The sequence below is a fragment of the Solea solea genome, chromosome 20 (assembly GCF_958295425.1).
Source record: "Solea solea chromosome 20, fSolSol10.1, whole genome shotgun sequence".
NCBI classification, from domain to species: Eukaryota; Metazoa; Chordata; class Actinopteri; order Pleuronectiformes; family Soleidae; genus Solea; species Solea solea.
The window spans coordinates 17,906,193-17,923,494 of NC_081153.1; the positions used below are offsets into that span (position 1 = coordinate 17,906,193).

Here is a 17,302-nt window from a genome sequence, read left to right on the forward strand (position 1 = left end):
ATATTTATACTTGGCCTTCCTTTATCGATGCCATTTTGTGCTGATACGGCAGCCTGAATGGACAACTTATTCCACTCCCTTTGGAAGAGCTCTCCCACCATTTCTGAATCTTTACAAGTTCACTCTCCCTTTTTAAAAAACGTCTCCAGGAACCCATGTGTGTATGAACTGTGTATGTGCGTGTGTGTGTATTTATGGGTGACGATAAATGTGTGTCTGTTAGGACAATGAGCAACAAACATCCTGACACTGAGTCGGGCCACACTGTCTGGCAAAATCGATAGGCCAACTGGTCAGAACACTAGGCCAACCTGACATCCAGACAGAATAGCAGCACAGGGGGGTTTAACGCTGTGATGGATGACCCTGGTTATGTGTGTGTCTGTGTGTGTGTGTGTGTGTGTGTGTGTGTGTGTGTGCTTGTTTCCAAGTGTGCCTTTCTCCAACTGTGTCTGTGTGGAGATAAGGAGGATGGAGGTGAGAGGGGGTTATATAGGGTCTTTAGCGAAACGATTTTGCTCTCTCATATACAGTATGCTGACCACGCTTGGTGAGCACCAAGGATTTAGTACACCCTCTTAAGAAAACTGTAAACTGAAACTTTGTATCGGCCAATTAAAGCATATGAAGGGGACGCTTTGTGTGTGTGAAAAATCATTCCCAGGCAAAATAATTTTGGTTATTCAGCTATTTCTGTCTTTTGTGATATCTATTTTTATATGACTCATGAGCTTTGGTCTCGTGGAGCCGCTCGTTTTCAAGACGGATGCTAACAAGAAAAAGGTGGCGAGATTTATTCAAAGTGAATGACTGTGTATTTGCGTCAATGAAGGAATTCATTACCCTCCAAGTAATTATCGGCATTGTGACGACAGTGGGAATATAGATGTAGAGAGGAGTAGAGACAGTGTAACTGAAGACGTATGAGCGTAAAGTCGTTGTTTCAATGAATCAAGGAAAGCCAGTCAAAGAATCACTGAAAGGAAAAGTAAGATTTAGTGGCATCTAGGGGTGAACCTTTATATTGCAACCAATTGAAAAACCTTTTGCAAAGTATTCAGATTTCATTCATGAAAACACAGCTATTAAGTCATGCCATTACAAACTAATGACCCCATAATTAAAAAACAGAAGAAACGTTTTATTGTAGTCTTTTATTTTAGCAAGTTGTTTTTTTTATGGCAAAATGATCAATTATCCTGTCCATATGTGTAGTTTTAACCCTTAGTGCCGCAGGCGCAACCATGGTAGATTGCCATGGGAATAATGCACAACTCCTTATATGGACATCCTGGGGGTGAACATTTTGTGAATGAATAAATGTTTGTGAAAAAAAAGTTGTGCTGAGAAAAAGGATATAATAATGCACATTCTTATAACCTCTGTATATACTGCACGTTTAAACATAGTATTAAAAAACAAAAAAACAGCCAAATGTTCTGTGTTCTAAGGGTTAAGGGGCTGAAACCTGCAAGGTTTTCAAGTTTCCTGGTGACAGCCTTTATCAACTTTCTTGCCTCTGCCCTCCATCTTTCATAGGTCTATTTGTCATGTTGGGCATCCTTCGCCTTCAGTTTGCTTTACCCATCACTTCTTTGTGAGTCTCTGCTCTCGCCTTTTCCTCACCCCCTTCTCCCTAACCCCCATCTGTCTGAAGAGTTTCATAGTTATATCAATCAAGTTCAAACAATAAGACCAGAGTTGGTCCCTGTTCTCCCATCTACTTCCTGGTTTATGGCTTGTTATACCTCTTATCCCCTCCCTCCCTCTCTTCCTCTCCCCCCTTTTTTTCTCTCCGCTGTTTGTGTGCTTGTGTATGTGGATATTTACTGTTTATGCACAACTTGTACCTGCCGCGTATCTGAGGCAAAGAACTGTAAATGCATCGAGAAGAAATACTGTGATCCACCATAAAATATTTCCACATTTTCTCTGTTGCTTTCACAGAGGCTGACTTTAGTGCGCTCTCACTGGGAGTCTGTTTACAACCATCTTTCTGGGCAATATGAATCATCAATACTTTTCCCAATAAAAAAAAACTCCACATTTGAAGGATCTGGCTGTCTGTAAGTTTGGTATAAATTTCAACAATAGGTCACAGGCTGTTTTGGACCATGAAATGATGTTTTGCAGTGTGTGGATATGATGCCTCATATCTAGATTTGATGCATCACTGTGCTACAGTTGGGTATATTATACGGCCAAGTGACAACTGAATTAAGGGAGAAGCATGCAGCATCTCACCCATTTCTCTTTCTCCTCTTTCCCTACAGAACTTCACAGTACGTCGTGTGGAAACCCAGGTGTTCCACCCAAAGCAATGCTTACTGGTGGTGGCCGATATGCTGTGGGGGACCGTGTTCGGTACAGCTGTGTTCCTGGATATGTCCTCGATGGCCATGCAACGCTCACCTGCATCACCAATGCAGGAAACTCAGCGGTCTGGGACTTTCCTGCTCCGATTTGTCGAGGTACAGACAACTTCACCTGTTTTTGTATGTGTGTGTGTGTGTGTGACCGGAAATATGAAATGTTTTCTTCGAAAATGAACAACTTGTCTCCAAAATGGAGACAAATCATGGAGAATAGCTTGTTATTTTGTGTCTTAATCATCCTGGAAGAAAACCTTTCATATAAATGATGTGTTTGTAACAGAGACAGAAAGACAGACAGACCATAGTGTGTGTGTGTGTGTGTGTGTGTGTGTGTGAGTGTGAGTGAACCTATCCAACATTGGACCTCTGCGTCGTTACACAAATACGGGCCCTCATGCCAACAAGGGGCATTTTTTTGTCAGTCATTCTTTAAATCATGTGTTACCCTCTGGCGATTTCTTTTTTTTAAATATTTAAGTTCAAGTGTGTGTGAGAGAGAAAGATGCCTGTGTAGTTTTGGGTCGTTAATGGCATGTGCAGTCATTTTGATGCTAAACGAGATAATGAGGTGTGATTAGGAGAGTGGTAAATGTGGATGGGTATAGAAATTATTTATTAGTTTGCTGTATTTCACTGGGGCCACACGGTGGTGTAGTGGTTAGCACTCTCGGCTTGCAGCGAGAAGACCCGGGTTCGAGCCCCGGTTGGAACAAGGGCCTTTCTGCATGGAGTTTGCATGTTCTCCCCGTGTGTGCGTGGGTTCTCTCCGGGTTCTCCGGCTTCCTCCCACAGACCAAAAACATGCAATGTGGGGATAGGTAAATTGGACACTCCAAATTGACCATAGGAGTGAGTGTGAGAGTGAATGGTTGTTTGTCTCTATCTGTGTGTGGCCCTGCGATGGACTGGCGAACTGTCCAGGGTGTACCCCGCCTATCGCCCGATGTAGCTGAGATTGGCACAGCACCCCCCGCGACCCTCTGGCAGAGGATAAAGCGGTAGATGATGACTGACTGACTGTATTTCACTGTATTCTAAAGAGGAGTTCCTTCATTCTTTGCACATGGACATATCGCTGATTGCATGTATGATCACAGATACACATTATTGTTCTTCTCTTATAAATAAGTGTAGGTTATGTTTGTATTAAATACAAATTACACATTGTTAATACTTTCAATGAATTTGTCTAATTAGTCCCATTTTATGCGGAAGGCTGCATGCAGTCACCCATAATGAGAATCACACCCATAATCTGCATGTTTATTCAGCCTTCAGCTGTTGCCTGCTCATTGTTTTACTTTGCCAGTCCATATGGCACTCATTTTTTAAAAAGCTTGTTTTCCGTGAGCTCGTTGACTCGCTGTACAGAAAATGCCAAAATAAAGCCACTCACTGCAGCGTTCTCCGGTACGCTGGGACATTTGGGGAGGGTTCCACTTGCATTGAATGGATACAGGTGCAAGGACATTAACATGCTAATTAATTGCATAAAAAATGATTACGGTCTGCAGAGGCCTTTAATGAGAGCGCAGCGTATAGCGAGCTTGTGGGTAGTTTGAGGACAAACTAAAAGGCACTAATATATTAAAGTAATTCACAAAGAGGACTTAACTGGATACTTGTGTCACTTTTACTGAATGAGTGATCTAGATCATTTAAGAATTTGACTATCTAAGTTGACTGGTATGGAATGCTTGTATCAGTTTGTTGCTTTTTTTGATTAAATATTGACTGGAGATTGAGCCCATTTTGTTTCATGAGCTGGTCTCTGCTCTTAACCCCCTTATGACCATCAAGATAATCAGGCTGCCTGGATTTATATTGATTTTATGGCTGTAGTGTTGTCAAAAAATGTTCAACGAGTGAGTGCTTCTGCCACTTTCTGCTCCTTTTTCCAAGATAACTTTAACTTTCGATATCTGGCAGTTATTCAACCGTTTAGGAATCACGGCCCTGAGAAGCTGACGTCACAAACGTGTGAGACGCTGGTGAATCTTGTCTGTGATTGGAGCCTTTTCTACCACTTTATCCTCCACAAGGGTTGTGCATGTTGCTGTGTCAATCTCAGCTGACATAGGACAAAAGGCGGGGTGCACTCTGGACACATCGCCAGTCCATAGTTTTTGAATTGTCTAAATATCACAAATGGTCTAGGAGTTACGGTAATGCCAAATCCTGTCAGGGTAACAGAAGGGTTAAACGGAGGGAGGAAGACACTCTTTTCCACCAAATAAACCAAAGAAACTGTGACTTGGAGATGCTGATTCTGATCCATCTGCTTCACACTGAGCTGAGGGGTGTGCCAAAATAAAACTTCAGTATTTTTTCCAAATACCATGTTTTTCCTTATTTTCTTCCCACTTTTTATTATAGTTGTAGTTTATTATAGGATGTTGCTATTTTTTTTTGTTGGTCAATCAATAACTCTTCTCACCTCACTATGTGTCATCCCAGTGACGACAAGTGACATCTGTGACCTGAGCGTTCCCAGGCAGAGAGTGATTTAGTCAGGGGATTGAACTTTGCTGCTCGACCTGAAAGCATTCCAGTAGTAGATCTGATAAGCAACACAGAGTCAGTCATCCAGAAGGGCAACATCCCTGAACACACAGAGGAAGGCACTTACACTCCTCAAAGGGGCCCAGACATCACCACCTGTGAAGTGAGGGAGCAGATCCACAGCGTTGAACTTTTGGAGGACTCAGTTCATGGTTTGTGCGTTCATTAGTGATGGATGCACAAGTGATAAACAAGAGAGAGAGAGATACCTCTGACCGCTGCAAGGAAAGGAGGCACTTAATTGTTGACAATTACTGGAAACTACGTAGATGTACAGTAAATCAGCATCGCATTAACTTCTGGGAAAGTGCTGGAGCTGGAGTCCAAGTCAGCAGCAATGAATCCTAGGAATCTGTTCAAGGAGACACAGTGGGAACTGAAACAGATATTCAGGTGTGACAATAGTGGGTTGATATTGGGACAGAGAGACAGATTAGGACAAATACTTAATGCTCCTATATAGTAGTAGGCTGGATACTGAATATAAAAAATGAATTTTGTAAAAGGCAAACAAGGCAAACATCAAAGATCAACCCATTTATGTCTTCTACCCTTTAACTGATACTAATTAACTCGAAATGAGCAAATTAATGGGACCAAACAATGAAAAAGACGAGGTCAATTGTTTGCATCAGCAGATATCTCGTGAAAACAGCGAGATGTTTCTAAACAACACCACTGGGTCACTGACACAAAAACAAAGGCTTACTGTCATTTTGTGTGTAGCTGCTCTTTTGAGAATACTTACTTTTACCCACACAGTATCTCACTATTTGTGAAAATTGGCATTTTACTGAGACAACATCTGGTTTATTGTAATAACATCCTCTCTGCCAAGTGTAGGAGGCTATGAAAAGACTGGTAAACTGGTGACAATAAAATAGTCCCTTAGGAAACACATGACAGGGCATAGAAAAGGCAAGCAACTGTAGCTGAGACTGAATCTACTCCAGTATATACTCACCTACACTGGAAACACAGCTCTGTGGATCTTTGTTTGGAATATAGGTTTAACAAGTCGGAAGATGGTTTAAGAAGACATTTAAGAGAATATAAAGAGCTATTCTCACTTGATGAACTCCCCCGTGGAGGAAAAAGCTGGTGTTTAACACTTAACCTTGATGCTTTTCACCTTCATATTTCTATTCATTTGTTTTTCAAAAAGTCACATTTGAAAGATTTCCAACTCATCTCTAAAAGCAACTTTTACTAATTAGCATTGCTTTACATTTTGGTGGATGTAAAAGTGCAAAATATATATATATTTTTTTTTAATAAAAATTATAATAAACTTTATTTCATGCAAGGATTGCAGCTCAGCATTCTTCACAATAAAAAGGAAAATACAATTAAAAAAGCAAATAAAACAATAAAACGCAACACGGGGTGCAATAAAATAGGAAAAGGCTAGAGTCAAGAGGTTAAAACCCTGTTTTGACTTTAAAATAAAAATACAAATGCAAATTAAAACACAGCACAGGTAGGAATAAAAAGGACCGTGTCAAAGGCTACAGTAAAATATACGTTTTCAGTCTTCTTTTACAAATATTAAAATCCAGAACACAACACAAAAAGTGCGCTTCCGACGTCACGTGATAGCAAAACTGTTAATATAAAGGATACAGGATGTTTATAATGCTCCTATTTCTTCAGTCAACCTTGCCTTTTTTATGCACGACAACATCAACTAAAATGTTCTTTTTTTTGTACAACCTTGCCTAGCAGTGAGCGTTAATTTGGGTTTAAGAAGCGACGGGGAAGTGGAGGGGACAAAGGTGGAGGGGAAAATGGCAAGTTGTCAGTGCTGGATTAGCAATGTCTCTGTCATGCTGTCAGTTAGGCCATGAGGTGCTAAGCTACTAATACGTTCACACTAACATACACACGTCAAGCAAAAAAAAGGAAATCTATTGGAGTGCTTCTTCATGTGTGTTGGGGCATAAATCGGGGGTGGGGTGCACCTAGAGGCATTCATACTAAGCCATGATAGCTTTCTATCAATTATTCAACCATGCAATCAAAAGAGTGCTTTTAGCAATACCAACGTAATTGTGCAGCCGCCCCTCCCCCCCACACCCACTCTCTGATTTACCCTTTTAATTCACACAATTATATTAACATTAACATGAGCGACTTGTACATTTCTGCTCAAATTGTTTAGCATTCAGCATAAACAGAAGAAGTAAGAATGGAAAACTTTGTTCACTCATTCCTTTCAAGTTATTCATATTCATGCCTTTACCTTTAAGTTCAAAACACATTACAGGCAAAATCAGCAGGCCACTTGTTTTCTCCTTGTAAGCTGTCAGCAATAAAACATGCTGTGGGTGCACAAAGTCAGTGGGTATTTACACCAAGAGCATCTTTATTCTGTGGCAACCACGCTTTCTGTATTTGGGATTCTGTCTTAGAGACACTCAGCCCAGTAGGACAAGGAAATTTAAATTGCCCTCAGGAGTAAATATGAATTTTATGGTCTCATAATTCCCTGCTGTTGCCGTGGAATCATTGTGGTTCAAGTGCGGGAACAAACAGCAAGATAAAACACACTTTACAAATATAGTTACAGTGATGCTGTTGCAATCAGGAATAGATATGTTCGTCAAACAAAAGCAACTTTAGTCCATGTGACGTGAGTAAGTCAGAGAGGCCGTCGTTGGTGTGTGCTTGCAGCTCAATTGCGTCACTTTATGTGATTTTTATGCATAAGAATAAACTCTCCTCGACGTGGCTGATAACCGCAGCAGTTGAACTTAATATGATCGGATGCTGGATTGCACCGCATGTAATAGGTGTTCCTACCTGAGGTTTCATTTCATATAATACCTTCAGTTTATTGTGAACTGTAATTTCCTATGTTGAAGTATATATTTGCCACTACTGAGCAATCATATTTGCAAATGATGTTGTTTTATAACAAGCATAGCAAACGACTGCCATCTCAAGGAACATATAATGCCACGCAAGTCCCACAATGGTGATTCGAGTTGTTTAGAGAGGCATCATTTTAGATGCAGCAGGATACAAAATCTCGTGTAAGTCCCTCTTCTAATATTGCTCTCTCCTTGAACTTAGTTTGATATTGTTCTCGGTCTTACAATATTGCGTCTCCCCGACAAGTTATCTAGAAAGCTGCTGATATATAGAACCCACAGCAGATAAAGATAAAGGAAGTATCCAGCTGAGTACACTTTGAAAAGTCGTCAACTCTTCCAAAGACCCCAGACCTCAAATTAATATCGTTCATGCTGAGTCCTGTGTGTCTCGCACTTGTTTTAAACTGAACTTGATATTACATCGGTTCCGAAGATATTAAATTTGTCTGTGGCAAACAAAGATGTTCCTGACCGATTGTACTTTGATCCTACAAAAAGCATCATCGGTCACCGGTTTGGATCCTGGTTCCCTGTATTTCCCACTCTCTCTCTCTCTCTCTCTCTCTCTCTGTCTCTCTCCTCCCACAGTCCAAAAACATGCAAAAATCGGGGTTGAGGTTCATTGCACATTCTATAAATTGACCATACTTAGGTGTGAGTGTATGTTGGCGCGGCGATGGATGACGACATGTCCAGAGTGTATGCCTTTTACCCTGTCAGCTGAGATTAGCTCCAGCATGTGATGGATGGATGGATTTGACTACACGTTAGCTCAACATCACTTTTATTGCAAAAGGTGGAATTGAAGCGTCTTCTTTTCCTCACATTAGACTGTATGTACATGTGTGGGTGCCACGGCTGCACTAACAACACAAACATCATTAAGTTTGACCTCATTCATGTGTCCATTATTTCATACCCAATACCCTTGTGTAATTTTGTGTGATTAACTAATGCGGGAGATGTGTGCGTGAGAGAGACAGAATGATGAATCTATGTCAACATTAATGGCTCTGATAATATAATATGTTGTTCCTGCTTTAAATTAGATAGATAATGGTAGATAATATTATCCGGCAGTACAGAGTTAATATTGATGGGTATAATGGTCATCTTGGCATTGTTGCCTTCCTACATGACTTCTCGTAGTATTCTTTGTGCGTTTGTGTCTTTTCTTTTTTTGCTAAATGAATGCCTCTGGCTCTATGGTAGAACCAAACATGGAAGGACAAGCCCCTACACGGCATGATCCCCCGTCTATTTGACGAATTGGCTGATATGAGAAAAAACATACCAATGGCTGGAGAAGGCCGGACAGCACTGACACACTAATCACAGCTGCACAGGAGCAGGCACTAAGCACCAGATCAATAGAGGCTGGGGTCGACCGCAGCAGGCAGGAATGACCCCTTACACAGTGCATCACATCACAGCGGGCTGTGCGACGCTGACTGGGAGGGCGTACATGGAACAAGATGGAAGATGCCCACAAAGGTGGTTGAGAATGACAGATCCTGTGGGTCTAGACAGACACTGGTGGTGGCTAATCAATCGGACATAGTGATTGCTGATAAACAGCAGTGTTGATGGATGTGGCAATCCCAAACGACAGCAACATCCAGAAGAATACACACACACACATACAGCTTTAGAAATACCAAGGGCTGAAAGAGGAGTGAGAGAAGATGTGGGGAGTAAAGATGCAGATGCAAATTAGCTATTCAGCCAACTCTGGTTTAGACCTGGTTCTGTACATGGTCCCTGTCAACTAAACTAATAAACTAAACTAAAGGCAACTGTGGTCCCAGTGGTGATAGGAGCACTAGGGGCTGTAACCCTCAAACTGGGAGACTTGCCCTCGCAGTTACCCAACAACTGAGTCACTGTATGTGATTTGTATGCATGAAAATAAACTTTACTTGCCGTGGCATGTGTAACTGCAGCAACACTATAACCAGTCTCACAACATTTGAAAGTGGAAGGGTTGTGCCGTTTCAGCGCATTTTTATTATTATACCAAACCAGTGTTATGTACCACCATGAGCAAAATATAATGGTTAAAAAAAACAAACTGTGGCGCGACAGTAGTGGGTTTCTCTACTGCTTACTGCATAAAATGATACCATGTATACATACGGTGTGTGCTGTTTGTTTGTGAAGGCATGTCAGTTGGTGCAGAATTATTTATAGGACGGAAATATCCTTCAGCAGATTTAAGACAATCATATTCACCCAAACACACACACACAAGCGTTGTTGGCCTTGAGAAGATTTCATCATGATCTCACAGATACAGAGTGTGCTTGAATATGAATGCGTTTTGGGTGGAAATGTGTGTGCGCATGAGTGCGTGGGGTGGTGGTGGTGGCCGAGTGAAAGAGAGCGAGCGAGACGATGGAGCATCGGTGGATATAATGTGCATATTTTTATGGTGCAAGGAGGAGAGTGTGAACTGAAACTGTGACGGACCATGTACATGCTTGCACGGGTGCATTAGAATGCATTGACCGTATAAGTGCCGCAATACCTTCAAATCATAAGACCATTTGGGGGAAGAGAGAAAGGGACAGAGGACGGGGGGGGGGCGAGATCTGCACACAGTTAAAGGAGAGAAATGAGCGACTCAAAAGGGAACAAATGTGGGGGTTCGGACGAGCTGGAGGAGCTGGAAGCCGACGACGTCGGAGGCTATTGTTGGAATTGAAAAAGTAATGATGTGCTTTGACAAAACGCGAAATTAGACTGACTGCAGAATGGAAATTAAATCGGCGCGTTTAGTTGTTTGTGAGGGTGTGCGTGTGTTGTCAGCATTAAAGAATGTGGGCTGCTGCTTCGGTGCATGTTTTTGTGTGTTTATAGGGTTGTGCCTATGATTGGGTAAGCCCATAGGAATAATTGTGCAGCATTGTGATGAGGTAACATTTGATTTTCTTTCTTTTTTTCTCGCTTTTGTGAGCAATAACACTGCACCCATACCATCTTCTAACCAAAGGCATGCTGCACCAGATTTTAACCTCGGCTTGTGACCTTATATAAACAGCGTATTGTGTTCAGATGAGAATAAACCTATTTATATACTGTAGGCTATGTATAGAGTTCAGGAAAATACAAACTATTTGTTGTGACGATAACACTTCAGCAGATCAGAAATGTATAAAAATGGGCGTCACAGCAAAAACAAACAGAGACAAACAATCATTCATACATGTGGTCAAGTAAGCCTGAGTACACAGAAAGAAAGCATGCAAACAGGGAGAACACTGTACACTGCACCGAGTGTAGCCCAACAGGCTTATGCAGTGTTTTTACTTACTGTATTGTCTGTTAATGCTGAATCAAGCAAGACTCCGGATCTCTCCAGTCATTATATTTGCACTAATGGACTCAGAATAAAATTCATTTCACAGTCAATGTCAAAACACTTTTTGTTCTACCAATCAGTAACAACACTGATTGGGCCTAAAAATGGTAGTTAAACCATTTCTTATATAGAAATGGAGTTCACACGCTCACACACCACACATGACATTTCTCACGCTGATAAGTGATACGAGTCACCGCTCATGAATCAGTCATGTGTGAATCGATGATATGAAGGCAGATTGCTCTGTGTAGTCCATTCATACAGCTGTCTTGAATTAGCAACCTACCAGCCAATCAGAAAATAGTATTTCTTGTTACCGGGTGAATTCTTTTCTCGAATGTACTTCTCGTGCGGAATTACACTGTAAATGTTGTAAACAGCAAATTAACAGGAGCACGCTGGACCTGCAAGGATTCTTTCTGTGATGTAGTTAAGTGAAATACGATGTGGTGTCAACACAGGATCTTTTATTCTGAAAACAGTAAACAGGATGTTTTATTTTCCTACTTCCTCTCCCACTTGCGGCTCTGCTGTGGCATCCGCCAGAAATAGAAGTGCTGCATATCCACTCTTACCTTCTGCAACTGAGTGGACCCGACACACAGCAACGCAACTGTTCCAGAACCAGTGTATTGATTAGGTTTCAACTGCAAAAAATTAAAATATTTATTTTTGTGGAATCTGTCCTTTTGTTAGATTAACATGTTCTCTAGATATTATCTACAGAGCCCTGATTTAGCCCTAACATGAACGTTAGTGTTGTGCCTGTTTGAAATGGAATCAGTTGTTTTGTGTGCTTGGTTTGAACTCCCATTTAAAAATACAACTGAAAGGAAGTCTGATAATGAGGGAAAACATAATTATGCTCATCTAATTGTATCTGTTCATTCTAGCCTAGAAAGAAATAGAGAAAGAACTAAAGTTATAAATAAACCCCGGGTACTGTACTGCACTCGAGAGTCCTACTCTGTGCATTCAGGAAAAATGTGACCTTTTATTGTCTCCATGCTTTCCCTGCAGCCATAAGTACTTTAATCAATCCATTATTTGTAACTATATCGTAATATTTTACTGCCAAACTGTAAAGTGACTGCTTTAAGGTTCAGCAGCATCATCAGCTGTGATTACACCTGTCGTTATTTAATGTCCTTATGTAAAACAGTTGCTCTTTGTCAGCAACACTCAATGAGTCTGTGCTATTACCTCAGCTGGAGTTGGGTGTTTGACTTCCACATTAACTTTCTATGACTTTCACAATTCGCTCTGCATTTGCCAGCGTGTGACAGAAAGTGTGAATGACTGCTTCTGACAGTGCGCATGACCTTCCGCGTTTGTGACATTTTGTGTGTGTGTGTGTGTGTGTGTGTTGCCTTGGGTGACTTGACTTGTTGCTGGGTGAAATTGTAAGGCCGTCACTGTATTATTGTTGTCATCATGACAGTGTTACTTCCAGGTAGTAAATCGTCAGTATATTATTCTCTTTCTATGAGACGAGCAAGAGAAAAAAGTACGTTTTATTCATTAGAATAAAGAAATCAAATAGCAATATTGTAGCGGTTACTGCAAATAAATTAACATGTGAGCGCTGATTAGAGTGGGGGGGGGGGAACTGGTAAACTATCGCTATCACCAGCCAAGAGAGCAGTTTCTAATCTACGCTGAGGACTGATTTGCTTTTGCACACCCAGGAATGTAGTTAAAGGCATCCTCACTCTCTACCTCCAAATGTGTTTTTTGTGATTAGATCTGAGGAGGCGTTCAGGGCACATTAGGAGCATTCAGAGCTGTACTTAGTGTGATGTGTGATTTACTGATGTCCTACGGTCAAAAAGGCAACCGCGTAACACTAAGACGTTGTGGTTGCCAACATAATTTCACTTTGGTGAAGTCTTGAGTGCGGTTGTGGTTGCTTTGTGTACTGTGCATTTGTGTGTGTGTGTGTGTGTGTGTGTGTGTGTGTTTTCTTGTATGGGTATCTTTGTGAGGACCAAAAAAATTACTTTTTGAGGGTTAAGACTTGGTTTGAGGGCCAGAATAAGGCATTTAGTTGTGATGGTTAAGGTAAGGGGCTAGAGAATGCATTATGTCTATGAGTGTCCTCACTATGAATGCTGAACAAACGTGTGTGTGAGAGAGAGAGAGATCTTTGTGTGGAACAAAGAACATTTTGGGAAAGTGCGGACATTTTGGCCCGTCCTCACATTTTTAAAGGGCTTTTTGGAGGTTAAGACGCAGTTTTAGGGTTAAGGTATAATTTTATGTTATGGGTTAGGCATTTAGTTGTGATGCTTAAGGTTACGGGAAGGAGCGAGGGAATACTTTATGTCTATGAGTGTCCTCACTACAAGTGCTGCACAAACGTGTGTGTGTATGTGTCATGTACTGTAGTATGAACTGCTTCACATGAGCCCAGATTACAGTATTTATGCAGATTACTTCCTCTAACCTTCAACACACACACCCACACACTTACACCGACTCACTTGGCAGTGATGCTGTGTGTGCAGGAGATTTAAGCTCAAACATGCAGCAAGCACTCTGAGACTGAATGTATGTGCATGCGTAATGTGCTGTGTGCATTTGTGTTTTTTACATATTAGTTGAGAGAAGTACTGGAAAACTAATATGACCTAATTGACATGTACAAATCAGCAGCTTAATTAAATCTCTTCCCTCCAGGGACTGAAACTTTCAGAGAAAAGTTATAGAGTAAGAATAAACATGTCATTTTTCTCCAAACCTGCAGTGGTGATGAAAGCGAGACATTTTCTGCAGGTTGTCTCACAATGGTATCCAATTAGCAGCAACAATCAAAGTAATTGTATGTTAATACCGCAAAGAAGATCAGTTGTTCGTCTCCTCACAAAGTGAGAGCTGAGGTATCTCAGTGCAGGTAAATTGCTCTTTTTTTATCTCATAAGCTGCTGACACCATAAATAAGGAAATTACTTTATACAGTTTATGTGACATAGCTGCTGCTCGTTAAATTTAGCTACTTATGTCAACTCACAAAGGAATATGTTTTTCTTCTCATATTGTTTGATATACATATCTTTGAACTAATGAAACAATTCTGACATTTTGTCATACTTTCCATCAAACAACGAAAACACAAATTACTATGTTACAGTGAGACAACCTCTTTAACTTCCAGTGTTCACTTTACATCACATCCTTAAGTATTAAGTGTTCTGCATTATAGTGGTATAGTGTCTGCACTGATGAACTGTAACTTAAACACGCTGCTCAGTCACTCATATACTTCATGTTAATCAAGTATGGAAAAAAGTAACGGTTGAAGGCACATTTCAATATTAACAACAAAATAAATGATTATTCTGGTCATTTTGATAGAATGTGTGGAACATGAGTTTATTAAATGAAATAAAACAGTACTAAGGACACCTTCATTCACATTTACAACTGTATGACAAGTAAAATTGCAGCACACATCCTTTTTCAGACAATCCTGGCACTTCATTTTCCCTCATGACTACTGCAGTTTAATGACTGTTATGATTAACAAACCAGAAAAATACTTTGCTCGTGTTGTTTATGTTTATGACGGCAGCAGTTTTTTTTTTTTCTTCCTCTCTCGGTCCCTCACTTTCACACACATACTCGCACCTCTCCCAGCTCCTCCACGGTCTCATTATTATCTTGCTAATGGTTCCCTATGGACGTAAAGCTCTGCTGATCCAAGCAGCTGGAGACACACACACCTACAACTGCAAACACGCGCACACACACACACCCCAAACAGACTGAGAGTGCCACACATTGTATACAGTGTACGCTCAGGTAGAGAGTAAGGCAGTACGGGACCATATGGTCCCACCAGTGCAAAAAAATGACACCTTTAATAATGCGATATGCCGTCCTACCTCTAGAAACATGCAGACACTCAGAGAGGGGCGGGTCCTCCCTGGCCTACACTAATCCGGGGGTAGGCACATATTGAATTATGCCAACACATCAAATTATAAATCTCGAACAGATCTTGAATTCTATTTTGCGCTTTGTGATATAGCAAAATCTGCATTTTTTTCAACGTAAACAAAGCTGGAATGATGTGATTAAAGAACCGTCCAGACTAAAACATTAATTTCTGAGATGAAATCACAGAAGAGCTCCATGAATAAGCACTGGACGATAGAAGGACTCGAACTTGTAATGGATAGTCACTTCCTGTGACTGCTTAAAAGTAAATGTCAATCTCATTTGCCAGTTACATGCTTTTAATGCAGCTGAAGCAACTGCAACTTTCCCTCTGCCCTTCCAGTAAATTAATGTACTGAGCATTGTCTTATTTTATGACCAGTGCAATCAGTAATTGGTCAAGCTGCCGCCTGCCAATGGCAGCATGTACCTTAAGTTCATTTTGCGTCCCTGTGAGTATACATCCGGCCTGCGGGCCGACCCTGGGGCTGTGTGTTAGCCCATGTGAGCTCTAATCCCTCTGTGGCAGTGAGTAGACTTTAACTGTGTGCATTCATGGGCACTAAAATTGTCGAGTTCAATTACTTAAGCAGCAAATTAGAGGCTACTAAACTGTCTGAACTGTGCAGGGGCACTGTTCCCCCTCCCTATTCCTTCTACAAAAAAAAAAAAAAAGCATCAGTAAATAAACATTTCAGATCGTCAACGTGTTTGTGTTTTATGACATAATTGCAGCATTTGAAATTACATTCAAAACGCTGTGTTCATACAGCAATGAAAGTCTTTCTCCACACCTCTCTGTCTCACTTCCTCTCGCTCAGATCAATGTAGCAGTCTTGTAGTGACACTTGAAGTACTCTTATCTCATCCCTGCAGACCTGCTCAGTTTTTGCTACCTTCTCCTCCCCTTCCATGTCACCCTCTCCTCTCCTCTCCTCTCCTCTCCTCTCCTCTCATCTCCTCTCCTCTCCTCTCCTCTCCTCTCCTCTCCTTCTGTCTAAACTTTCATTAACAGCCGCATGAGATTGCTTTTGCAGCTCATCTACAAGTAGCCTGGCACTGAAGACATTTTCTCAAATGAGACAGAAACAACTGCACTTTGTACCTCCTCCTCCTCCTCCTCCTCCTCTCCTCCTCCTCTTCTCCTTCCTTCTCTTTCATATCATTTTCTCGTCTACAGTATTTCGCACACCCACACAGGGTTGTGTGGAAGAGTGTGTGAACCCCCAGAGTGGGTTTTCGTGACCTTAAGGCTGTGGCTCTAATAGTCACTGCCTCTCAACAGGGAGACATAATACCACAGTATCACAGCTTACGGCGCCATCGGCATTTAAAGGCAATTTAAAGTCTGCCTCATCCTGTGTGTTTAAACAAAACATTACAGACAACTTTGTGAGCTATAAATACTTAAAGTCGTGTGCAGGAAATAGATATTATTCAGATCTTTGTACACAATCTATGGGGAAATATGTTTGCCAAAAACATTTAATTCAATATTGTTGACACGGCTTATTGATTGTCCTTCATTCCGTCCTCTGCTTTGGCTGTTCTCTCTCTCTTTTTAAGAGTGTACCGAAATCACATGTTAAGTTAGTTGTGTGAATGAGTGAATTGTTCTTGAATTAGCCTGATTGTCAGCCTTCAACACAGCCTATGCTAACAATAAGATTCAATCAAGACTCCTTTTGTTTATTATAGGGCAGCAACTATTTCAATAGTCGACTCGTCAGATTATGAACTGCACAAGAACACATCAGTTAATTCTCTTACTGATTGAGGTGCATCTGATTCATCCAAAACGTGTTCATGCATCGCTGAAGTGGCACCATGGTACACGAGGCTCAGCTTACATTAGAGCTTTTTCACTTATTCCCAAAATAAGTTTGAACGAATATATAACGACCCCGAAAATATTAGAATATATTTGAATATTACCCCCTCACCCACCCTGCAGCGCAACTAGTCAATTAGTAGTCAACTAGTCGTTGCAGCCCTAGTGTATTAATACAAACTATTTCTCTGCTATCTGACATAGGGCAAAAGGCGGGGTCACACCCTGTACAGGTGTACATAGATTTAGAATATTCTAGATATCACAAACGCTCTAGGAGTTATAGTAATGAGAAGTACGTCGGCGACAACTGGACGTTAACAGAAGGGTTAATTTACTTAATTTAGTTACTGAC

The 17,302-nt window shown here is 41.0% G+C and overlaps 1 protein-coding gene across 1 annotated transcript in view; it reads left to right on the forward strand.

Annotated features, from left to right (window-relative positions):
• csmd3b (CUB and Sushi multiple domains 3b) overlaps window positions 1-17,302 on the forward strand; it is a 333,314-nt gene that overhangs the window by 146,463 nt on the left and 169,549 nt on the right. Inside the window, exon 4 of the mRNA XM_058618912.1 lies at window positions 2,274-2,471. Within this exon, the coding sequence (XP_058474895.1) occupies window positions 2,274-2,471 (198 nt within the window). The remainder of the gene's footprint in view (window positions 1-2,273; window positions 2,472-17,302) is intronic.